This window comes from Anguilla anguilla, chromosome 2 (genome assembly GCF_013347855.1).
Source record: "Anguilla anguilla isolate fAngAng1 chromosome 2, fAngAng1.pri, whole genome shotgun sequence".
Classification (NCBI taxonomy): Eukaryota; Metazoa; Chordata; class Actinopteri; order Anguilliformes; family Anguillidae; genus Anguilla; species Anguilla anguilla.
In genome coordinates, this window is record NC_049202.1 from 43,602,883 (window position 1) to 43,629,743 (window position 26,861).

A 26,861-nucleotide genomic window follows, 5' to 3' on the forward strand; every position below is an offset into this window, starting at 1 on the left:
AGACAGACAAACATGTACCATTGGGTAAAAACAAGAACAACGGGTCATTTACCTCAGTGTCAAGGCCAATGATAGATCACCCGTTACTGCCTGAATATGACACTGCAAACGCAAGCTTCAGCTGAACCAAGTTGAATTGATTAGCAGAATAAAAAATGTAGTCAATTATACATAAATAACAGAATCCTACTGGGGGCACATTCAGGAGAGCAGTTTGGGAATTTCCTATGACAATTAGCCATCATACACACCATACCTGTCGAGATATATTTTTAAAAATGGTGACAAGCTGGTAACGGCAATTTTCCAAATCCATAGCATTCTCATAAATCACATCTATAATTCAAAGAGCACATTATTGAAGTACTTTTAATTGTAATGAAACAGATCTACAATTTGGCTGTTTGGCAGACACTGAGCAGCTGACTACCAGTCTTACACCTGAGCTACTTACTTGATTCTGTATGCATTTTGCCCTTATATTGTTTTTTTTATAGTGTGAAGCACTTTGAGCTGCTTGTGTTTTTTGTTTGAAAGGTTTACCACTAGCATCACCATGTGCATTGAATTGGTGCACAAAAATGTACAGATTGTTCTGTACTGAGTCTAACACCACCTTTCTTCTCATTCCCCAGTACGGCAAAGGTGACTTCTCAAGGACTGGACGGCACCATCTGGGATTTCTGACAGACATCTCCGTCACACATCAACCGAAAAGACAATGACAAGTGACACCCACCTGCAGTTTCATTTAACATACCTTTCACACCAATTCTCAGGCGCTAAATATACCACCATATTCCTTGTACTGCACGGTGTCTCCTTCACAACATGTTTAAGAGCTGAGCTAGATGGTTCTTGGTACAGTAATGGGGCACACCATGTCTTCCACAACAAGAACACTTAATGTAATCTCCCATTCTGAGGTTAGCGTGCAATAATTCATTTATGACAGCCAGGATATGACAGATCTACACAGCTGCACAGCATCATTATCTTCCCAAAATTTGGGGGTCGGCCTGTGGGTGTGTCTGCTGAGGCTATTGACTGGATTAAATTATTTTTATTTGTAACTTGTGATGGGCCCAGCCACAAGATGGGTCTGGTGACAGTAATGACATTATAGAAGTATAACAAACATTTGACCACAACAAAAGCATTGACTACAACATAATTTGACTGCATTTGACTGCATAAACCCGTAAAAACTGACAGCTGGTGCAGAAGGCATTTCACGCACTACGTCTCCCATGAACACCACAATTTTCAGACATCTTAAGACAACACATTTCGCATAACACCACACCATCTTTGTTCATATAGTTTATTCCCTGGGTTAATCAGCATAAAAACGTGCCACCGAGGGCTTAAAAGCTTTCCACACAAAGTCCCTGCAGAAGGTACACAGGCATCCAGTTGTGTTCACAGAAGTTTGGACATTTAGTCCTCTCAAAAAAAAGTGGGGAATTCATCCAAAATAAATAACACACCCCATGACAAGAATTATTATGCAACACTGACATTATTTTCTCAGTGATCTGTTCTCTTCCATCTGACTGGAAGGCACAGTGGCATTCTCTGGTCATCTTAAGACTTTTCATTTTCCCTAGAATTTCCTGTCTGGAAAATGTTTTTTTACATTTTCCTGATGCAAAAAAAGTTCTCAATGTATTCAATAAACCTTAACATAAGACATGTGTAAACTATACAGAAGTAAAAAATAAAAATAAAAACACGAGTTAAAATAACAAAATACAAATGAGTCAATGAAAAACGACCAATAAAACCAATAAAATCTGTCTTTGCTTTTTACAAAAAGAAAAGTATGCACAACACATTTTATTTAGGAGTCATTTCTGTACCCTCTAAATGGAATGGAACTCGTCTCTCAGAGCATTTTCTCAAAGTGGAAACGTCGAAGGGAAGGAGGAATGTGCCGAGCTCCTCACAGCCCTGCCTGAGGGGGCTGGAAAGGGTCCTGCAGCGTCATAATGCCGTTTCCTGTGTGAAACTGGGGGAACGTGGTGGACAGTCCAATGAAATTTGTAGGTGACAAGGTTCCAAACCTGCAGGGCAGTCCCATTGGAACCCTCTCCCCAGCCAGAGATGAGCCTGTCAGGGACAGCGGTAGAAGGGTTGCTGCTGAGCGACAGTGTCCAGGTAACGGTACAGGAAGGAGGACCTGCTATAGCCTGACACTCCCTAGGGGCAGACTGCCATTGCACAGCCTGTAGTAGCGCAGGTCATTTACCAGCCTGTGCACACTCTGTGTGAAGGAGGGCAGGTCCTGCACAGGGAAAACAAGCACAAGAACACAGTCATAATGATCAAAATGATCACATACCCATGATGGCAAATCGTATATAGTGCTTGCATGCCAGAGGTAGAGGTAATAAAGCCATCTGAATCGTACGTACATCTAGTACACAAAATACCTGAAACTGGAAGGTGTGTAAAGCCTATTCAAGAGAGGGCACCTTACCCGCTCCATCTTGAAGTTACACCCCAGGACATTGCGCTGGTTGGCATCGATGCCATGGCAACTGCTGAGGAACTGAGGCAGGAAGGTGGAGTAGAATACGTCGAAGTCCACCGAGGCCATGTTGTACACGGCCAACACGATCTCCTCCTGCAGCAGGTCATGGCTCCTGCGCACCAGCACCAGCAGCAGCACATTGAGGAAGTGGAACAGCATGGAGGTGCAGAACAGCTTCTGCAGGAGGAAACGCGAGTGAGTTTAGGGAAGGTTGCAGGAGACAACCCCGCACTAAAAGCTGACCCTGAAAATATCTTGAATGAATTAAGGTGAAGTGCTGTAGGAGTGCCAAGGAGTTCCAATGGAAAATAATATTATTATTATTATTATTATTATTATTATTATTATTAATAATTTAAGAGCTTCAATTTTCCTTTGTGATTTAAAAGGTAAATATACTTATAATACTGAGTAAATTCTAGAATTAAATATAAATACATCACGAACACATAGGAACACAAAACAAGAACACAGCATTACATGAACATGACAGCAACATAAAAATACAAGAAATGGAAGACATGAAAACTGACAGCATTAACACAAGCTAGAACACAAGGAATAAAGTTGAGTATGAGAAAGACAGAGACGGTGCTTGAAGAAGTTTAGGGAAGAAGTTTCCGGAGGACGTTTTTCTTAAGACAATTAAACTCGGAGCGTAAACAGGTCCGTTCCGTCCCTGAAGATAGACGGCATGTTTACAGATTCCAGCTTGTATCTGTACAGCAATCATGGGTGGAGAAATTGCAGTGTGACACTCTGTTCTTAGGGTGTTGAGATTGTAGAGAATGGACAGTCAAATCAAGTCATCAAGGGTTACTTACCTTGTGATACAGCTTGTGCTTACTGTTGAGGGACTCCAGATAGAAGAGATTCTGCTTGAAGATGTGAATGTCTGGCTGTAGAAAAGACTGCCCGAAAGCCTGGGAAAGCAGACCATTAGGAAAGATTCAGAGAATGCCATTTACAAGGGTTTAACTCTTGCATTTTCAGTCAAGTGGATGATATAAACATGAACATGTACTTCTCTGCAGTTGGCATAAAAGTACAGTAAGTACAATGTAATAATTATCTTAGCTACAATAAAGCTGATGCTATTCTTAGCAGATCAGCCATAAATATTTTACATCACAGCTCTTGATCAACACAGACTCAACATTAACTTCGTCACACTGTTGTAAAAACAGTTGTGATTGGCTGGCTAAAGATGGAGGCCACAGACCTGCATGGCAGCGGTGAACTGGCCCTCGTTCTCCACGGGCTCCTCGGGGGCGTTCCTGTGCACGCTGGCGAGCACAGAGCTCTTGAAGTAGTACCTCCAGTTGTGGTGCAGCACCTGGTAAAGCAGCTCAAACAGCTCCGCCTTCACGTCCGGGGAGGAATGCTGCGGACGCAGACGTGCACACGTGGGCATGTACGTCACAACACTCATTTTTTTGAAACACGCTTGTTGGTCAGAGCCATTTCCTATGGCCATACAACCAAAGCTCAAGGAAATTAAGGCGCAGCTTCTTACAGTGATATTCCTACACGGGTCCATGGGAGTAAAGAACCTCACTGCGTTAGAACTGAGAAGGACAAAGGTACTGGAATTATATAAAACATATATTTACTTTTATTATTGTGACTATGCTATAATATTATAGTCATCTGTATAACCTCTGGAAGGAAGCATGAAGCTACCGCACAAGCTGCTTTGGAGTTACTTGATGTGCATCTCCTTTGCATGACCATGAACACAGAATGCCCAGATACTCACCACTTCAAGTGTCTAAAATACCCTTAATTACACACGAAAGCTGTCGGGGCTAATCAAAAGCAAACACTAAAACTGAAATGACAAAAATCCCGAGAGTGAACTATCCCTTTAATCTTCATTACTAGGAAATATACTTGCGCTATTCACTAGATGCCTCACTTCAGTAACCTCACAATGGGACTGATTAGAAAGCTAAGCAGCATGAGTCACAATACCAGACATATCACTGTGACACTGCCAGGCTCTCAGAATTGTGACATCACTTCCAAGACCCCATTGAGAATGTGTGCTAAATGAGGGCCTCGTGCTCACCTCGGCCAAAATGGGATAGAGCTGCTCCATGCAGAGGGAGATGATTCTGGGAAGGAAGGGTCTGAAGGCCTGGCCCGGCTCCTGCACCACCACCTGCAGAATCTTCAGGAACCTCTCCACCACCCGGCAGCCAGCGCTGCCCTCCCGCATGATGCTCTCCGCCAGCTGCTCCCTGCGGGCCAGACGACAGCGAGACGCGATGCTCGCGTTCACAAAGCCAGCGGCGCGCCGCGAGCGACGGGACATCGCCCAAACGCGAGAGAGACGCCCATCCTCCTGCCGCTCCGCTCAGCACAGCTGGAACATGTGGCCGTGTGACCTACTCGCCAGCTTGTCAAAGGTATGACGGGACTCGGATCAACTTTCGTCATCGCGGAACACAGGTGTGACAGTGTAGCATAACGGCAAGGAAAATGGGCTTTTAACTGAAGTTGTAGGTTCAGTTCCCAGGTGGGGCACTGCCTTTGTATCCGTGAGCAAGGGACTAACCTGCATTGGTCAGTAAATATCGTAAGTGAAAATAACATTTGATTAATCGCCCAGCCCTACTTTCCAGTCACAACATGAAACAAGGGTAGCATAAGGAACAGGTTCAGTCCAAAGGCTTCACGCCCAAAGAACACTGACTCAACACAGACCTGCAGTCTCTCTCTCATTTCCACACTCAAAGACTGAAAGACTATTTACAAGGACAGATACTGGTACTGCCTTCACAGCCCTTTGGAACAATGAAATAAATGTGCAAATTTGTACCAAAAATATTCCACTCCAGTCTAGTGAGGTAACCCAGGAGTCTTAAGCAATATAAATGTACTGTATAATGGCAATGATTCAATTACCAGCACAAAAAAACTCAATTTAAAGTTCAGGTCATGCAGCAATCAAACCAAATAACACCAATTTACATACATTTGGTGGCGTGAGAGGCACAACCTGATGTTATATGCGAACAAGACCAAGAAAATAGTCTTTGATTCCAGGTCTGTTGGTGACCATGACCCTGTATCAATTCACAGGGAGGTAATCGAACAGGTTGCAGTGTACAAATATTTAGGAGTGTATTTTGATTTTAATCAGAACTGGGCCAGACAGGTTGAGAGTGTTTGTGCACAAATCAATTAACCTTTGCCCTTTTTGCTGAGGCGCAGGGTGTATGGAGAGGACCGGCGCGTTAGGTTATCATTCTTCAGAGCAGCCACTGAATCACAAACATAAAACTTGATTAAAAGGGCAGGGAAAATCATTGGCATGTCACCTCCATCTTCTCTTCGGGAAATATTTGAAGAGGCAGCGATGAAGTAGGCTGTCAAAGCCATCCGGAAGAAGGTACAGGCTACCAAACAGTAAGCTGAATAGGTACAAATTCTCTCTGGTTCCACTGTCAATCAGGTTACTGAATAGTAAAAGCTTGATTACTTCTTTTGAGCTGCAATTTGCAATGTATTGTTAAGGCGCAACATACTTGTGTGGATGTGTGCATGGATTGCATGATATGGTAGGAAACCGGCAATATCCTGTGAATGTGCACAGAATGTATACTGGATGGATACTGCATGGGAGGAAATGTGCAATATTTTGTGGGGAATATGTAATATCTTGAAGTGATCTGTGTGTTTTTACCCCCTTAGTAATTTTTTAAAATCTGCTATGAGACCAACGGTAACTCGGGAATGTCCAAGACAAATTTCTCCTGGAAACAATAAAGGCTTATCTTATCTCATTTTTACCTAGTGAACATGTTGAGGAAGGTCTGGATTATCTGCTCTGTGAACGACACGCCCATCTGAACCCTCAGGCCGCGGAACAGGGTGAGGAAGAAGCTGAGCATGTCATCAGTCACATCTGAGAGACAAGCAAAGAAAAGGACATTCAGAGGAGTGAGCGCAGGCATCCACTTTACACTACGTCACAGATAAATGTCTATGCCTTGCGAAACTGAGCCCTAGGTTTAGTGACAATATGCAAAGGGCTCATTTCTACTGATTATTTTCAATGGACACAGTAAAAATATTTACTTGAAATGAAATATCATTACTTTTCATTTATGAGAAAGCATGATAGCACCGATTTGGCAACATGAAAACATAAAAGCTTACAGACTGATGAATGAGGTCAATATAATGTAATAAGCTGATAAGCTCATGAGAAAGCGGAGGGGGTCTGAGGATATATCAGCTTAGTACCTGGCTGATGGATAAAAGCAGGGAACAGGGCCAGAGACACCTGCACAGATTCCTGTAGAGACTGGTAGCAGATCTGCCGGGACTTGGTGGACTCCCCCGAGATGCTCTCCACGATGTCCCTGAGTATCCACAGTGTCTTGTGCACCACCGATTTCACTAAATAGACACACACAGAAACTCTAATATGAGCTGCAGCCAGGCTTTACTCATATACCCTATCAGAGATCAGTTCCCTTATACTCAAACTCATCATACAGTTGTGACAAACAGAGTCCTCACAGAGTAACACTCTCCTTACTGCTGTAACACACAGTCCAACAGCCCTTTCCAATGAAGCCTCACACCCCATTTTCTAGTCCCACTCCTGAACAATGAACAAACCTTACATTGGACTCAACAAAAGAAAACAGTAAAAGGAATATAATATGCAGATAGAAATGAAAGTTGGTCCATGAGCTGCATGCATTTTTAGTGTTATTTTTTTCTCTTTATTGTCATATGTGTTGAATAGCTTTTGGGAGAAGGAGGCCATTTTCATAGGCTTATTTCTACGATGAAAACCAATGCTTTGTTTGAAATGTTCACAGATTTTATGTGATCTAATAAACATGTTCTTTTATGTGTAAATAGTAAAAGGAAAGTTACTGGTTTCATGTGTGGTTCACGTTGATGCAACACAGATGTTATTCATTACTATACTTTGCTCTGCTTAAGTGCGTCGGCCAAGTAATTGAAACGATAACTGGGCTGGGCTGTGAGTACTCATTGCCATTATCGACCTGGAAAGCCCTGCTTTTAGTGCGCTTTTAGCACGCGCGCGGTTAGCGCTGCTCGGGCTCTCCGAGCAGCGAGGGGAGCGCGGCGGCCTGCACTCGCCTTCCTCCAGACCCGGGCGGCCATGCTGGGGGCCGGCTCCGTCCCTCAGCTGGCGGTACTGGCGGGTGAGCGCCGCCAGCAGGCTGCAGTGGTTGGCGGAGCGGCTGTGCCACTGCTGCTCGCTCTCGGGCAGGTTGGGCCAGGGGAGCAGGAGCACGTTGGACAGGGCTCTGCACACCAGCACCAGGGCCTGAGGGAAGAGAAGAACAGCGCTACCGTCTCGGCTCAACAGTTCAACAAAACGCACCTTTCACTTCGCGTGAGAATCATCTCTCTGTACCGACAGCAAGCAGGTCAGCACCTGAACATGAACATGGGATAATACTACCTTTCACGAGAAACCTGTGAAAGTAATGTTTCTTGTTGTTAGAACAGCAGGAGTTCATATTTGAACAACTTTTCTGGATGCCCTGTGCATTAGTATGGGCGCTGAATGTTAAATTTGACATTTCATAAGGGAAAAATGAATGTCAAAATTATAGTGAGATACAACAGAGGATGTCTACCGTATCCCTGTGATACTGCGCTAATATAGAGTTCATGCTGTGGTGTCAACAGTGACAGAGCAGATGCATTTTTGTGTTCTGACCTCCGGGGGGAGCCTGCCAGCAGAGTCGTTGGTTACCAGGTTGAAGAGGTTCTGCACCGCAGGCAGAGTTATCAAAAAAACTGGCCGTACTGTAGTGGTGAGAGACACCATCAGATGGCAGGCTGGTAAGAGCAGCTTCTCTGGGACCTGGGAGGGACAGGAGAGGGAAAAGGTCCAATAAACAGGAGCCTGGAAACTTCGACCTGGGATGACTGCCAGTGTACAAGCCTCTCAGTTACCTCTGATAACTTTTTCCAAGATCTACAGTAAGGCAGGGAAGTGAAACTCAAATCCTGGAGGGCCTCTGTCTCTGCTGGTTATTGATGTGTTCCTGCACTTAAGTGCTTCATTTAAATCATGGATTGGCTCAAGTCTATACACCCTGTTTCCAAGGCCTACATTTGCTGCTGACTGAAAGGAAACCGCAAAAGCCAGCAGAGACTGCAGCCATCCAGGACTGAAGTTTGAGAACCCTAATCTAAGATGTGCGTTCAAAGGACATTTCAATTCATTCCTTTTAAATTGCTTTCAATAAACAATTATATGTGAAGCCACAGCTAATTTCTTCATTTGAATTCTGTTTCTCCAATTTAAATTAGAGATTCCATTTTTACACAGGCCTCTGCTGTGTTAATGCTCACTGCTGTTTGAAACTGTAAAGCTAGCAAAAGGCTTGGGGGCAGTTCTACAGCAGAAATAAGGGCAAGGGAAAGGGAAAAAAATATCCTTGACGTCAGCTTGATTAACGTTTTTTTTTTTTTAAAGCGGGACCCGATTCCGTACAGCGAGCTGTAAAGTTTACGACCCGCACGACGCAGACGTCCTCCGGAGCGCGATTAGTCACCCAAGCGGCAGGGCCGTGTCGTTAGCCCCGAAATCGGTGACTCATCGTGGCACTCGCGCACTCCCTTAGCGCTCCCTGTTTACGCTAAACAGGAACCCGCGCGCTAATGAGGGCGCGCTGGGCTCCGGAGACCCTCGCCGCTCGAGGACGACGTGTTCTTCAGCTTCCCGCAAACGAGGGAAAACCAGCCGGATCTGCACCGCACCGACACTGAAGACTCCCGCCACGGTTTCATCATAAAGCCAATTATAATGCTGAATGAAATGAGAGATTCATATCCATATGCATGCAACAGCGCAACAAACCGGGGCTCGGAAGATTCATTCGCATACTTATGTAACATCAGGCCGCGGTTTGCGCGAATTGGGATTTTCTGAAAAAAAAAAAAAACCTAAATCGCACTCTAAATTCTGCTCTCTCAGTGAATAGACTGGTGCTGCGTGAAAAGCCTGAGTCATCTGACTATGAAGCATTAACATGCTTTTATCCACGCTTTTATTATCATCATATTTTGGCAGTAATGCAATTTTATTCTGTTCTATTCAAACTTGCTTGTAATCAAAGCTGGCTGAGCAACAGTGTGAGTCAGAGGGCCCAGATATTAGAGGCTGAGTCCCATTCTCCACCCCGACAGGCCTTGAACAGGAAGCAGAAGGGAGTACGAGGCGTAACAAAGGGGGCCGACAAAAAGTTTTATTTTCCCGCCTAATGAGATGGATGCAAATGTAATTCATACGGTACCCACACAAAGGGGCGCGCAGCCTCTCTAAGAGGATATAAAAGATGGCTGTAAATAACACCCTCTTTAGCACCGCGTTGGCGCTGTCGACAGGCGTACTCTTTCGGCTGATATAAAAGACCCCCGTGATTGGATCTGGTCTGAAGTGTTTTCCTGACTGGATTGCTTCTCTGTTACAAGGCAGAGGTGGGTTTCTCCCCCTCGGCTGAAAAACAACACGAATCCGAACTCATCCGAGCGGCGTTTCGCGCGGACGCCGCCCCGTCTCTGAGTTTGTGATGCGAGCGCTACGCCGTGACGACAGGTAAACGGCAGCGGCGCTTCGGGGAAGACGCGCGCCGGTACCTTGGCGCTGATGAGGGGGGCGACGGCATCCATGGCGGAGGTGACGAGGGCGACGAAGCGCGTCTGGTTCTGGTGCTGCACCTCGCTGTAGAACCGAGCCAGCCAATGGGAGTAGGCCTGAAGAGCTGCCAGAGACTGGGCGTGGCTGCGGCACAAACGATCAAGTCGTTAAGAGGAGGAAGGAGGCACAGTTAAAACAACCCTCCTCTCCTGAGCTTCCCCTTGAACCCTGATGCAGTGTTAAACAATAACACTTTCACCACCAGTCTACACACGCACACAGGTCTCCCATAGATACAAAAGTATTACAAATAAGAAACATCAAACAAGAGCCTGGCAAAGTAAATAATAACACCATCTAGATGGCTGATTGTCTTATTATTATCATGTCAGACTTGAATTATCATTAAACTGCCTAATAGCACAATGCATTTCCCTTGGGCAAGTAATTAAAAGCAGGCCTATCAGGTTTTCCAGGTGCACACTCCCACAGCGAGACTCATGTGGGGACACAAACACAGTAGACTCACACATCGATGAGATCTGGCCTCAGCACAGAGGCCATGGCGGTCTGCAGGTCATGCACACTGGTCTGGGAGCTGTAGCAGGCCACCTCAACCAGCCTGTGTTCAAAGAAAAAGGCACACAACTTCCATGAAAACCCAAACCAACCGAACAGTAAACACTTTGTTCCCTCAGCTCGGCTGTCACGAGGTCTTTGTACATCAGCTTGAACTTAATGAACCTTACTTGAGGTACTTAATGGACTTTATCGAATCTCTTTGCAAAGTCAGGAGAAGCGCAGCACGGGGCTCTATCTGAGCATGTATTTACATCTGCATTTATCTTACCATTTGATTTTGGGGGGTAATTACACAAGATTAAGTTGGAGGACACTGTGTTCAGAAGGACACGCAGACACACCACTGAAAAGCACAGCAGGATGTAGGAACTGCTGAGATATGGCCTCTCAAAACGTACGCTCAGAGAATGTAAAATTATGCCATGGTGCCATCATTACCCTTTCAAACAAACGAAGTATTATTTTAAATATACATTCTGTCAAATTACATGTACATTTAAGCTTATTGAAAGAGCTTTAGTCTACAATAAGCAAGAAAATGAATACCCAGTATTCCAGGATTATTTTCTGAGAGGCTAAACGGATCTATGAAATAAGCAATGTATATCTGCACAAAGCCATGAGGTAATTCCCACGGACTTGGCAATTTAACAGAACGTTCACATCTACTTTCTTCAGAGGACTTTTTATAAAGCTACTGAAAAGCTTTTAGGGTGAGAGGGCTTTTGGTTCTCGTTCGTGTGAAAGAAGAAACGTTCATCAGTTTGAAACGGGCAGCGGTGAACACAAACGAGAGTGGAGAAGGAGAGAGAAGTCACTGCGTTCGCCTCTGCGTCTCCCCCTCACCTTTCCACCACCGTCAGCGCATCATTGAAGCGGGTGGCGAAGTCGAGCCCGATGAAGTGCTCGCCCAGTCTGCCTGTGGCCCGAAGGAGGGAGCTCAAGTCCCGCAGTGCAAAATGCAGCCGCCGGCAATCATTTTCTGTGCTGATGTTCAGCCTCCGGCCTGCAGGGGGGTGACAAACATAAGCATAGTTCTCAGAAACACTGATGAAAACACAACATATACATGAAGAATGCTCTATATTTTCCATGCTAGTTACACATTCTATTACTCGTCACATTTTGACAAGTAAGGCGGTCAGAAACCATCTTAATCCAGGTCCTCCTTACCTGTGCTTGTGGAGACAACAAACTGCTGCAGCCCCAGGTACACATTCAAATTCTCCTGCAGCAATGGATACTGAGATAGGAAATACAACAGAAGTCAAAACACCCACACAGTGAATTGGAATAGGCAGAATTAGTGCAAATTACACAAAAAAATTGAATTTTCAAGCATCTTATATTTTTAACATTTATTCTAGTGGATTGAGATGACTTTCTCAGAGAAGGCTCATAGCAGAGACAACAGGGAAACCATTTCAAAGCAAACAGCCATCTGTAGGCTGGATGAGGAGGCAGAACTTACCAGAGTAGAGAAGGCATGAGACGGCAGCAGCTCCGTCACCTTAGCAACAATATCCAGACTCCGATGCAAGTACTGCTGCCACTCAGTCTGTTGCTATGGAAATCATGAAAATACAAAACTTTTGGATGTCCCCCTAAAATCCTATCTAAAGCTTTATTGTTCGATTAAAGTGATTATATCAAGGACAACATTTTGCACAAGAATGGATGGTGTTGTATTGCACTGGCAGACATGTCTGTGTTTCAGAAAACATCTCCAGTTCTGCCAATTGTTCTTACATCATCATCCAATGTCTCGTCATCCAGTTCCTCCAGCTGCGACTGATTATATCGAAACTGGATATAATTCAGCACCTCCTGCAGCAGTATGGCCAAGACATCCTTATACCTGAACAGAGAGAAATAAAAAAAGAACAGGTCCAACAGCAGGAACAGAAATGAATGGGTCACCTCACACGCACACACACATTACACCACAAATACAGGGAGAGGGCAATAACATTATTTGATATTGTGTAAGTATGACGCATACATAGTAACAGAGGAATACTGACGACTATCAATGACATACATGTCCTGAGGCTACTGACGGATGTGGCAAATTGAGAAAGCAGGAAGTCGTGCAAAGCACCGTGAGAGGCAGACCACAAATAGGTATCACTTATCACTTGAAAGGTTACAAAACACGTACATCATTTCCTCTGTGTTGTAAGCACGGGCAGGGGAACAGCAATTCCTACAAACTCAAACCTCTCACAAATAAAAGGCTTACCATCTCTGGAGGCTGTTCCACTGGGACACAAACCCAATACATTAAGCATCAGTTAGGTTCAATTATTTATTAACATTACAGATGCCCTTAAGGAGTGTCACTCAGACTTTTACATCTTAGACATACTTGTAACCCATTTATGAACCAGGGCTTTTACTAGGGTAGGATACAATAGTAGCGCTCCCTCAGTGACTTAAAAGACAAAGGACCAGGTCCAAATTACAGTGCTCTTTTTACTGCACCATATGCTACACCTTGCCATTTGGAGTTATGGGTGTGTTCTTTTCAGAAATCCACAAATTGTGCAGAACATCTCAATATGCTTCATATAATTACATGAGGAATTGTACACACAAACATAATTCAAGTTTAAAAAATGTTTTACGTGTTCAGCATGCCATCTCTGTCGGTGAATCGGGTTTTTATTTTTGTGGTCAGGTAGTCCAGGAAGATGGCCCATATATCCAGACAAGAGAAGTATCCCTCGAGAGTGGGCTGTAAACAGAGCAATATTAAAGGAATAAAAAATTACTCACAGGAATGTGCTTCTTTGCCAACTTTCAGACTGTTACCCTGCATGTTACATTTCCAAGATTAGGATCATTTTAAAATGAGCACAATAAGTATGTGGCTAGAGACAAATATAATTGTGCATATAAGGTTGAAAGTTAATTTCAGTAAAACAGTAAGCCTGCATTACATTAGAAAGTCATTTGAAAGGGGGTTTCCAACAGAAACAGGAAGCTGTGAAGGCATTAAGGTTTTTTAAAGGCTAAAACCACTTGCACTTCCTGCTCTAGTAGGTTTTCTTCTCCAAGACACTAGAACATGAAGTAGAACTGCTATGATAAGGCAAAGTTGTACAGCACTTTGGACATTTGTGGGGACATTCCACAGCCATGAAAGCTGGTAAAGACCATCCACTTCAGTTTTTCACAGCTCGGGAGAAATCATACACAGCACAAGGCATTCATATCAGAAAAGACAGCAGGCCTCAAAATCTTTCCATGCATGTACAGCATCTTTGGGCTTGTAACTGAGCGGTTCACAATAGCAGTAGTAGATTCTTCGGTGCTAACGGAAAGTATCACAAGAATAGCAAAACTATCTATAGGCACCCAGCTGTAGCTCTAAACAATGAGCCAAGTATTATGAGAACAACAAGACAGTGTTTAGTTCATTTTGTGGAAATATTGAATGGTGGGGCAATCAAGTATGAGAGACATAAATAATCAGTGCGTGTGTTACCTGGTTGAAGGTGTACTTGAACAGCAGTGCCAGAAAGTCCACCGTGGGGAACAGCGTGTTGGACTCTATCCGCTTCAGATGAACACTGATGAACTGCCTCAGGAACTCTGTGAACTTCTGCACATAGCTGAGAACAAACAATAAAGAGGACAAACACCACCATCAGATCCAATGTTCACAAGAAAAAGATGTTTAATGTACTTCTGAGCGAAGAAAACAAATGTTTACAATTGGGAAAAACATCACAGTTTCAGGCTCGATTTCAGCCAAAACAATAAGAAAAAGAAAACAAACTGAAGTATTAGGCAGCCAATAAAAGTAAAAATAAAATGAAACAAGAAAACATCTTAAACTAGAAACTGTTTAAATATAAGTAAAATCCCTTTAACATTTACCTAAGAGATGGGCAACCACTGACTCCAAACACACCTGAAATACAGCAGAAAAAACATGCTAGTCAAGGGCCTTTAGCAGCCAAGTGGAGAACATAGATAAATCCCTCGGAAAGATTGTGGGTGGCATGAAAATATTAAATATCAAACCTAATTTGGATTTCAAATGCACTACTGTATCAAACTCTCCTTCTGAAACCACCATTGCAGACAAATGGTGTGCAATTAATAGGTTAAGAATGCATTTTCTTAACCTATTAATGTGGCCCATACTGTGAAATGTTTCCCATAGTTCTTTCCGTCATTTGAAACTTAAAGCAGGTGAAACTGTGTTCAAATCCCATTTCGGAAATCAGTTACTGACAAATTCCTGATTGGAGGTATGAGCAAACATTATCAGTTGCTCCGATTTAGAAGGAATTCCAGAACACTTGAAGCAGAAATGGCTTTATCTATGATCTCCACATGGTGTGTAGGCATATTGCCGCAAGTTCTTGCTGATCTGCATTCTGAGCGACTTACGGAAGTAAACACCAAAAGATAGGAACTCCAAAGATAGTTCACTGAAACCTTGGGGTTTTTTCATTTTATATCTGAATGCACATATGCAAGATCACATGGGAACACATGGTTATTTGTGGGGTTGTACTGACCATTACTTACCATGTCAAATTCATATTGCCTACAGGCTTACCAGGCTTACAGTTTATTTATTAGTTTATTTAAAAGGAGAGCAGACACTCTGTCCTTCTTAGTTCAGTTTAATCAGACAGAAGGAAAGCAGAGGGTTGCAGATAGAGAGGGAACTACAATGCAAAGAGCACCATGAGGAACTGAACTCCATCCAAAAAGGTAGATGCCTATATGGGTCGAGAGGTTGCTGCTGTACAGGCTGCACCACACGGTCTCCCTGTTAACATGCATTTAAAATCTAATTGCAAGTATTCCAGAAGTTAAAGTCCCCCCCCCACCTCCTCCATCCCTCTAAGTATTAGAAAACTGAGGGAAAAAAATCAATTCAAGCCACCATATCCTTGGAAAAATGAACAAAGGTGACCTCAACGCATGGACAGACAAGCAAAAAAAAGGACAGATATGATCCAAGAGGAAGAGAGAGCAAGTATGCCATAGTTTTACCCCATACATGTCACTGCATGAACTCTAAATCCTGGAATTGTGAGTAACAATTGGTGGAGACCATTAATTTCTCCAAATGGGTAGCTAGCCATGGAACCTCAATAAGTGGGGGTCACAGGATGCAATTACTGCAGGCGGTATGGAGCTTTTACAAAGTTCTTTGTCTTCCTAGCAGCGCTCTACCAGCAACCCCCACAGCTTGAGCAGCAGATCTACTCAAGACAGGAAGTGGCAGCCTTCCCCTTACCTCACAGACGTCTCCTGCTGTGGGCGAGACAAAAATGTCTCATCGAGCTTCCGCTGAGCTCGCCCTGGCGGACAGCACCTAGAGTACAACAGCAGTGGAGGAAGGGAGGGGGTTCTAGAAGGAGAGGAAGAGATACCTCACACGTGCACAATGCCAGATTACCTCCAGCACTCACCTGTAGGCAGCAGCTCTATGGGGAATAACCTGCAAAGAAGAGAGTCAAGGACCCCAAGGCCTTTGCTCTTTCCCTTTCAGACACACTAAAAACAAGCGTGACAAGACCAGGCTTGTCAACCGGCATGAGCCCATAACCCTCAAGGCAACAAAGAAGGACCAGGGACCCACACGCCTAAGATTTCCTGACAACCGGGCGCAAGTCAGTCAGTCTATCGACAGCAGACAGACTGACCAAGCACAGGGTATCTGCCAGAAGACACCGGAAAGCAGAGGGTGGGGGGGACGTGCCTCTGGCCTTACCTTTCATCAAGCTCCTCCAGCCGGCTCTTGAGACTATAGCCAGAGTTCTCCCGTGTCAGTTTCTGCAGCAGGAAGAAGGTCTGCTGGAACATTCTCAGGAGGTACTCCCCGAACTCCAGGGGCACACAGTTCTTGGACACCAGCTCATTGACACAGGTCATGGCCAGCACCCCAAGCCATGCCCTGTCGACCTGGCCGCCTCGCTGCACCTGCGTGCTGTCACTTTCGAGGCCAAGGCACGGTTTGTTGCCAGTTGCGGGGGCAGGGACGGAGGAGTAGATGGAGGGAGCCGGATTGCCCTGGTGCTGGTCACAGCCAAAGCGGGCAAAGTGGAAAATGGTGGCCAGCAAGGATAGAGAGATGTTGGAAGAAAGGGGGATCCAGCTGAAAAGATGGGCCAGGCACTCCAAGGCAAGGGAGCAGAGCTGCAGGCTCTCCTGGTCCAACAGGGGAAGAGATTGTGACAGCTGATTGGAGTAGGGTGGACCCTGGAACACGCTAGTCATCTGCTCCCCTACACAAGAGAAAGGAGCAACATAAACAAACCAACTTCTGCTTCCATGGTCACACGATGCCTACTGTTTATAAGCACAATCAAATTTTCATGTTTGCCAACTTTACACAATCACATTGCATTTTTCTTCAACATTTCCTTGATTTAAAGGCATACTACCCAGGATTTTCACCTTGAAAGTATTACAAAACAACCATACTCAGTTATTACTATGATGCAGTGTCAGTGTGCACTCATGCACAGTCCTTGCTTGTCTGCCTATACCATTGTTATACTAAAAAGTGTTTGGGACGTTTCTGGGCATGACCCTTTTTTGTGGGCTGCATCTGAAAAGCATGTGACCAATAGAAGAAGAACAGGAAACATGTATAGATTGGCTACAGTGGTGCATTTTCAGTTGCTGGGTTAGTACTGCAGAGATAGGGTCGCCTTGGTGGCAAACTAACAATAACCAAGTGGCTGGTCAGTGTTCGGTAATGTTAGGTAGCTGCCGTTATTAGCTAACTAAATTCAATTATGTTTGGCAACGTTAGCTGGCTGGCTATGATGGCCTGAGAATTTTCTGTGGGTCCGATATTATACAAAGTAAAAAACTTAAGGCTGGAGAATAAGATTCCAATCTACTTCTCTCGGCTCATATGGGCTAGCTAGCAATCGATAGCTAGGTATTAAGGGGATAGTTCACCAGTTGGAAAATCCTACTATCCCATAAAAGTTAGGGTGAGTTAAATGCAACTGCAGTTTGATTACTCGGGACTAATATCCGTGATTTCAGAGACAATGTATTTTTCGCTGAATTCATATCTTCGTGAATGTGCGGTCGTGTGCCTTTTATTGTCAGGAGGGTTGACTGGTAGGCCGCAGCCTGGAGGTCTTCTAGGCTACTTCCCTGATCTGCTGAAGGGGGAAGGTGGCCTCCTATCGAGCTAACCGGCAAGAGAGGCATAAGACTTTGCTGCAATAGATACTCAAAGCTAGACTATGTAAAGATGAAAAAAATAAAAGCGACAATGAATTGATGTGTTTGCGAATACACATGCTTATGTTATATTTTGCTGTGCTTCCAGGCTAGAGCAGACTGAAACCTGCTGGCTAGCGTAGGCCCATTCCATCATCATTCATCTAAACTTAGCTACCCTGCATATAACAGCAAAGTGGGAGTTATTCTATCAGATATGTCAGTCGAGCATTTTGGCTTGTGACTGCCTGACTGGTATGAACACAACTGTATTTTCGAAAGAGACATGATTCCAGCAGTCCGCAATATGATGTTATAAAGGTATCGACTTAGCTAGCCAGAGCAAAATATCTAGTCGTTCCGCTGGTGCGTCACAGGAGCAAAGCAAGGAAAGAAATCCTACGTAGTATGCCTTTAAATGTATGCAATTGTCAACGTGCCCACCCATCCATATGATAAAAATTCATCAACTTCATCAGCTTTGAAAAGATAACACTAACAGACCATGGAAAAGCCCTTTCATACCACTTTCTTCAGACGTGGGTGAAGGAGGAGGTGTGGTGGCAGGGATGCTGTGTTTATCCCAAATTGTTTCTAGAATACCTGTAGAAGGAACATAAATCCTTGCTCAGTATGTGGGAGGTAAAGGAAATTAGGCAGAAAATTTTGTTTTTAACATGTTATCCACACTTAAGCACTCCGCATTGTGTGAATGAGCAGTGTTCACCAAACACAACAACACTCTCCCACACCTGACTCACTAACAGTAGAAAATACCAGTTCAACTGTGAGACTGAATTGTATCATTATTAATGCTACAAAAGCTCCCACTTAATCTATAGCACAGGACAACACACTCCCTGCAGGAGAACAGGACACAGGTGGGATTAATAACAGATACATGTTCCCTGGAGAAAGAAAATACTTTTCCCAGTTATTTTCAACTGTGTGTAAGCTGGTGCAACAGCTAAGGCAGCTTACAAACTGTATAAAAAACAATGCATAAATAAAATCAACAGAATCAATGTTTCAATAAGCGCAGTCTGACAGTCAAACAGGATTTACATGGTGACACATGCATATCCACATTTCTAATGAGATGCACTCCTGAACATGACAGCTTAAAGGCCAAAACGGGTTGTTCTTTCGCACATTCATCTATATAGGGCTTGTGATATTTCCTGGACAGCCAGCATATATTTAAAAACCATTTGAAAGCATTTCATTTGGATGCTGGCCATTTGCATGAGCCATAAGCTACACCTCCAGCTTACAGCCACCGCAAAGCCACGGGTTCGGACGCAGAGCATGTCCAAGAACACCTCGGTTGGGTTTTAGCTCCAGGTAGAAGTCAGTAATGGGGAAAATGGCGGGCCCTCACCGGTCAGCAGGCTGAGCACCGTGGGGACCTGCTCCAGCAGCAGCCTGTGTAGCTCCTCTTTGCGGGTCACGCTGAGGTCCTCCCGGGGGCACGCCAGCTCCTCCGACGCGGTCTTGAGGAGGACCAGGCCCAGCGGGGCCAGGGTGGGGGACTGGATGAGCTGGACACAGCCACGGGGAGAGAGACAGCCATGGGTTCCTTCGCATGAGCACCTGCATTTCTGCACATCTGTCATCGCCCCCATCTCTACCCAGCTGAAGGTTGGTGAGGGAGACGCAGAATGAGGAAGGCTACACTGCGCGCGTAAGGCCCCGCGGCTCCAGGGGTGTTTTCGTTATTTTGGTGTTGCTGTTCAGACACTGGTCATGGGGACGTTCAAATGAGCCAACAAAAGTGGTTCATACAGCCCTCCCCTTTGTGACTTCCTGTTTTGGCCTTGCCCCCATATCACATGTGGTACTAATAATACTGTGCTCACACATGATGAATAAACACAATATGAATGTGAGCAGAATAATTCAGGCTATATCTCAGATTAGGCTCTACTGTTCCACAGCCTATGAAGAACAAAACTTCCCTTTTTTGTATACTTTCCCACGAAGTGGCCGTAAACAGTGACTGAACATGGTTGTTGCTGCTGTCCTATTCACACTGATAGTGGAGCGACCTTTCTTTTCCATATTTGAGTGATCCCTTGTGATGGTGAATTGATGTAGCTATATTTCTGTTAATATTTACCATGTACCAAGATCTCGGCTACAATGACAGTACATGCCCCAGAGAATACATTTGAAGAGTATGTTCAGCTGAGGCTAACATGAGGCTGAAGTCAGTAAGAGAAACTGAAGTCATTAAGGGTGGACATCACTTTCTCAAATGTGGATAACTACATCTGCTCACTGTCAGCAACAAACCACATGCACGATTTTTATTATGGTGCCTGATGGTTATTGCACCATCTGTTGAAACAAGCTTACGTTGGTAAGTATCAACACAATACAGAAGGAAGTGCAATAAATGATCTTGCATTCACTCAGCTGCGGGGTTCACTCTACCTGCAGAATGTTGGTGAAGAAGTCCTGGTAGAAGACGGGCCAGTCCTGCTTGCCGATGTCCACGATGACCTTGCACAGCTTGTTGCGGATGAAGTAGGGCAGGGACTTGTGCTCGGACAGCAGCAGCTTGGGCAGGCCGCTGCGGATCTCTATCTTGTCCTGCGAGGACAAGCCCAGCCACATCTTGTTGATGAGGTTCTGCAAGGGAGAGAGATTGAGAGAGATTGAGAGAGATTGAGAGGGCTGTCGTGTCCAACCAAAATCATACAAATGTATAGTTTGTATATTTGTGCTCTGGGCAGCACAGTCTTTTTGTTTAGGCAAGAAAAATAAGGAATTGCTAACATACTGTGTTTTATTTTATTTTTACTTTATTCATCTATTAATAGACACAAGACGTACAAGATCAATTCTAGTTTAAGACTATTAAGGAGTTAATCATTGGCTGCAGAGTTGTTACTTGACTTACCAGCAGTATAGTGCTGGTCTAAACAAATGGAGCATTGCATGCACAAAGCAGGAAGCTGGCAGCTTTTCCTCCATAATTCATATCATGCAGGCACATACCATAACTCAATATACAGACTATACCATATTCAGTATTGATAGAGTAGCAGACGGCATTGAACAAAGGCCAAATAATACAAAAATCCTCACACCACTCTGGCACCCAAGCAAAGTGTCAGAAGGTTTACAGGCTTGAAATGGAATGCATGTGTGCAACGAATTGCAAGAGGAAGTCAGAGCAGGACAATGAATGTATCTGCATGCGGCTGGGGTATGCCGTTCTCTCTGGCTCAGCCACATACATATTATACATCCAGTGTCTCTCAGGTGGTCAATTTTGTTCCAAAATCGAAGACCAGACTCTTAAATATCTTATGCAAAGTAAATGACATAGTTTCATAGAACCAATTATGTCAAATCCAACAACAGTAGATCATAAACAACCACTCCCCCACAGCAATTTGCATCTGTTCTGCAGAACTAGTTGGCGTTTCAACAGATTACACCTTGCTTCAAAGCACTACTACACTACTACATCAATGCACTCATATTATCTTAACTGTGGATACTGTTTGAAGTTCCCTTATTCACTCATCTCACGAGAATATCTGTAAAGTCCACATAATTGAGTGGACTGGGATTTCCTAAACAAAGAGATGTTTCACACTGAGAACAGTCGGTGACTTTAATTTGACATGTATGGAGTGATCAAAACGTCAAAGTTTCAGTGATAAAATGAAGAAGTCATTTTTCTCCTTTACTGAACAAGCAGATGGCCTTATTTTAATCTTTGTGGTTTATCTAGGGAGATATCAAGGCTGAGCTGTGTGAGCGTGTTCTCTTCCACACAAAGCCCTCTACAGAGCAACTGAAGCTGTGGTGTGTCATGGGCCAGTAGGGTCAGAAATGGACCATCACAACTCTCCTGGAGCTACACCCATGAACCATGGCCTTAAAACGCATACTATTCAACATCACATGCAACATCACAGTTGTTCTTGGTTAAAAAAAAAAGAAGTACATTAGCATACGGACACTTTTCATAGCTTTCGATGCAGTGTTTTTGCTCATTAAAAGAGGCCTATAAAAAGAGACATTGACACATCACATGGTACATATGTGAATGCAAATGTCTACATTATGCATCATTAAAAATATATTGTTGTAAGTTTTCTGAATGTCAATAAATGTGAAAATGTATGACAAAGCAAAGGTGCTTTCTGTAACTTAGTGTGGAATTTCTCTATCTAGCACCCCAGGAATCCTCTTAACAAAAGTCTACTAAGTCATAAGTGATAAATATCAACAAGGTATGTATAATATGTAGGACATGGTTGGTAATGCTGGATTAAGCTTGGGAACATCGTAAAGTGATCAATAATGCAATAATGAGTCAGCTGCGCTGTATGTTTTTAAAACCTCAATATGCCTGGTTACTTGGCTGCGTTCCTGGTCTTCTAACAAGTGGGCCCATAGATAACAGCTACCAGAACTGGGCATGGCCGATTGAGGTACCATCTGCATTCCCTCACTTTCCCACGTAAATCCCAATTATAACTGAGCACATTTAATAAAACTGTTTTCCTCCCCAGACTGCTGGGACATGTACAGTAGAAGAGAGACTGCGGCAATTTCTGCATTGGATTTGTGAAACCAGTTTGCTCATTGCGAAGCTCATTACTACAAAGTAACAGGGAACATGAGGAAAGGACTTTTCCAGTAAATCAGAAAGACATTTGTGAAGGTTGTCCGGCACCACTCACCTCAAATACTGTCAGACTGTACATCCTGATGTACTCGTTATGGGTGTTGGAGAGGAAGTAGAGACAGTGCCGCCAGGCCCCCATCTGCTGAGCAAAGTTATTCAACAGCTCCTCTGCAGAAAATTAAGGAGGGAAAAAGCAATTAAATCAAAAGTTCAAGGCCACAATGTAATAAGACAAAGATTCACCATTGAACAAACATAAAACAGATTGAAAACTTCAAATCAAATGCCAAATACTTGGCACTTCAAAAACATTTACAGCAGTGAGCAGTACAACTAGGGGCTGCCATGAAGAAATATCCTTTTGCTATCAATTAACTCAATGAACCTGAAATATATACATATTGAGTTATACAAAATGCCAAATCATTATGAATCAAGGTTTAATTTCTCTTCATGTACCCATTTTCATAATGGGTGTGACCATGTCTCAACTGGAGTTCGACTAAGTCTGCGATGTGGAGTGCAGGGCGGCCGTGACTCACCAATCTCCCTCTTGCGCTCGTTGGTGGTGCGGCTGTGAAAGAACTCTGACATTAGACTTTCCAGCGCACGCAGTGAGCCCTCCTCTGACGCCTGGACATGGCCAGTTTCGGCGATGGGATCAGGATGCGACAAAAGTGACCAGAAAGAACGGTGTGGAGGCAGAACAGAGACAGGCAGATGAGAGGCAGTTATGAACAGCTGACAAAAAATGCTTGTCTTTTGCACACAGTAAAACTCTGCAAACCCTCTTCTACCAACATAAGCCATGCTCATGGGATTACAAGCATCTATAGGGACGGGGAGAAATTCATTTGAAATCAGGATTCTGTAATACTATAGAAAGACATACATGGTATAGAAGCTACTTCCTCAGAGCACGCTCCATTTCAGCATCAGTGAGTCACCAGATACTTCACCTTTCGGAGTTCCTTCATTTCCACTGGTGCTTCTTTCTTTTTGATTAATTCCATAATTTGCTTAAGCCAGAGAGCACATAACATACGTGTGTGCATACCAAATGCATAATATGACAATAGACCACAACTAGATAAAAAAAACACTAAGCTCAGGCAGCTGCTCTTGTAGTTGGACTCATATCACAATGTCTTTGCACTGCAGCAAAGCTGTTAATGCAGGGTCACATGTCATTTGGCCAGGAGCCAGGGGGTGGAATTCAGTGTTGAACCAAAGGGCTGAAGGATGATTTGTGTGTGCTGGGGAAGCACAGAGAACAGTGAGGAAGAGGGATAATGGAATGCTTGCACTTCACACACCAATGCAGGCATCTTTCAAGTCAGCAGACAAAACCCAAGTTAAACGAATCTTTACTTGTTCAGGATGCTCTGCAAGATTAGCACCACCATGTAGCTACTTTACCTTCTGTGATGACACCTCTGATTTGGACAACGGCAGTTTTCTGGCAGAGGACACTTCAGTGCATATAAACCGTAACATACTGAAGGCCCAAATGACAGCACAGTTTCTTCAGCTGATTATTAAGGCAGGATCCCACTTCCTTATGTGGTTTTGGCACAACTGTTGACACTAGCTAGACACACTGTTGATAAAAAGCATCTACAGAAGCCAGAAGTAGTGTCTATTGCAGTATAATCAACCGAAACATCCGGATACAGAACAATATAGGCCGTTTGTTGGAGTCACATGGCACAGATGTATTAATCAAGATATATGCTATTTTTAACCCTTTGTCTGGCTAATACGACATGAATAAGGGTATGAAGACCACACTAAACTTGGTAGTTTTAAATATTATTTGGGAAGCTACTATTTAAGTTATTATAACTAAATACCATATGCAAGTAATGTTTATTATTTTCCAGGGTTGGTTGATATTTTACATTACACATTTCTGTTGAAAATGAACAGGCAAACACGATCGGTGGGTTGACAACAGGTTTCATTTTATTATTAGAAATGAGCACATTTGTTATATCTGAGCATAAATGTAGCTGCAGCTCTATGAACACCAAAGAAAAGGGATGGAAGGGGTGAGGGGGGACCTCCAGTTGGAGAGCTAGTCTCGCTAAATAAATTACAAGGCTAAACAGAACCATTTACAACAGTCGGTCACAAACAGCCACCTCCCCCATTGTAACTTGCACCTGTTCTGTGACTGAAGCTCAAAAAGTGTGTTGAAGTTCACAAACAGTTCTGAACAAGGTTGAGAAACCTTACAAGCATGTAAAATAAATTCAGTCCAGATAAATGAATGACCCCAAATAAGAACAAGGCACAGAAAGGAAGAGGATGGACGGTATTTGAGACATTCTTGAAATAGTTGCTCCCCGCGGAACTACGGAAGTTGCAAGTGATTTATCAAACGATACACCTGCTCTGGGTTCTGAAGCGGCTGGAAAATAGCCAAAGAATGCTAAAGTCAAGATCACCCAACACGCACATGCATTTTAGAGTTACAGACGTTAAGGACTTGTTAAGGAACCATTCCAGACCCAGTGTGCTGGATCTACTTGCATGCGCCCCAACACAAGAACACCTTAAAGCCCAATGGCTTTGAAATCAGCCCTCGGCGTCTAACAGTAACCTTCTCTGAAGTTTTTGCTTTTATCGGCCGTAAATTCAAGGTGTAGCACTATAAACAGTAAACCATTCTCTTTGCACTTTGATGCAAACAACCCACCGTGATCAGTAAAACCATGATATAAAAAATAAATACATAAAAAGGCAGTCCCCTTCCCCAAAAGAGGACTTAAATTGACCCCCCAAGGTGATAATTATAGTACTTTATAACCTCAACAAAAAACTTTTGTTGTTACTCAAGCACACAGAGCACACCCTATAAGTCATTAATTAAAACTAGGAAAGTCTACGCCTTGCATTAAAAATATTTATATGAAAATGAGGCCATGTTACAACAAAAAATATTGACTCAATATTAGCCCACACAAATTAAACAAGCTTTATTCCAAAGCAATGCATATGTAAATTACAGCAGCCTACTACTTACAAGCCTGACATACAGCAGCCTGACAACTGAGCGCAGGTCAGGGCACACAGCAAGGGAAAACCAAGTGGTCAGATTGTTTTAAATGAATTTAGTATGTGTGGTAAGTAACTATTATGAACACATTTTGTAGAAGCTCTCCAAAAGGACACCTTGTGACTGAACTACAGGCCTTTGTCAAAATGAGAGAATGGATAAATAAAGAATATCTGGTTTCGTCCAGTATCAGAAGTACATGCAACCACCACATAATAAAAAAATAGCAAACTATTTTTGGATTTATTTGTTGCTTTTCAGAATAAATATGTCCTGAAAGTTTACTGAGTGACACTCCGAAGGATCAGCTGAGTTGGTCATTTAGATACAAATGTGCTCTACATTTTAAGCTTTGAAACTTGTCTGTACTGCATGAATTTTCGTAGGTGACGGGGCTTGTTTAAGACAAAGGGGATTCTTACAAAAGATCTGAGCTTTAAATAGGTTTTAAGGGGTTAACGTATCCCATTTGAAAATACGGTCTGAAGTAGGCCAGCCAATACAGGTTTATAGGAAGAAATGATTCGAATTCAAACGCCTAACGAATGAAACAAGGTAAACTTATAGCAAAATAACAAAATTCCAATTAAGTGCCTGTGGGAAGAAGAAATTTAGAATTGGTGTTTGAATTCAACAGGTTTCCACTGTTCAACTGAAACACCAAGACGTTGAACACATTCAGTTAACATAGGGCTTTAAAGACGTAGAACCCGTGGCGTTGGTTGCTATTTGCCCTAGAGGTATAGCTAATTCTGCTCATAAGAAAATTATTCGCATTTGTCAAAAACAAGAATGCCTTTTTAAATACTCACCATGTTCGGAGTTAACGGATTCAATCGCACCCGGCTGGTTTGTAGGCGAGGTGTTGTCTAACTTACTCCGGCGATGTTCAGTCTGTCCATCACACTGGACAAGTTTAACGTTTAATTGGAAAGAACCTAAAATATGCGTTGGTAATATTTGTACTCGCCAGTCTCAACCAATATCAACAGCTCATCTGTAACAGTAATAACATCGATAAATTCACTGTTCTAACACGTAAAAGTAAACCTGGCCGCCGCATATTAGTTACAATACATATTTGCTCCTCTTTTCAAACTCCTTAAGGACGCTTCTGTCGTCATCTGTTCAGCTGGTTGCAATGCTCACGATTGTCAGGGCTTGTTGC

The 26,861-nt window shown here is 43.5% G+C and overlaps 1 protein-coding gene across 1 annotated transcript; it reads right to left on the bottom strand.

The window, feature by feature from the left end:
• Positions 1-1,308: 1,308 nt before the first annotated feature.
• On the bottom strand, positions 1,309-26,861 carry LOC118220293 (exportin-6-like). Its single transcript, XM_035404097.1, has 24 exons — positions 26,506-26,861; positions 23,175-23,265; positions 22,688-22,800; positions 20,418-20,615; positions 19,363-19,522; positions 18,507-18,584; positions 16,510-17,023; positions 14,257-14,383; positions 13,394-13,503; positions 12,516-12,624; positions 12,238-12,330; positions 11,940-12,009; positions 11,613-11,772; positions 10,714-10,806; positions 10,184-10,328; positions 8,256-8,402; positions 7,667-7,856; positions 6,791-6,946; positions 6,335-6,449; positions 4,608-4,779; positions 3,759-3,920; positions 3,361-3,459; positions 2,483-2,713; positions 1,309-2,287 (listed from the first exon to the last, which is right to left on the bottom strand). The coding sequence occupies exons 1-24, from the start codon at positions 26,506-26,508 to the stop codon at positions 2,186-2,188; spliced, it is 3,438 nt and encodes a 1,145-aa protein (XP_035259988.1). The 5' UTR covers positions 26,509-26,861; the 3' UTR covers positions 1,309-2,185.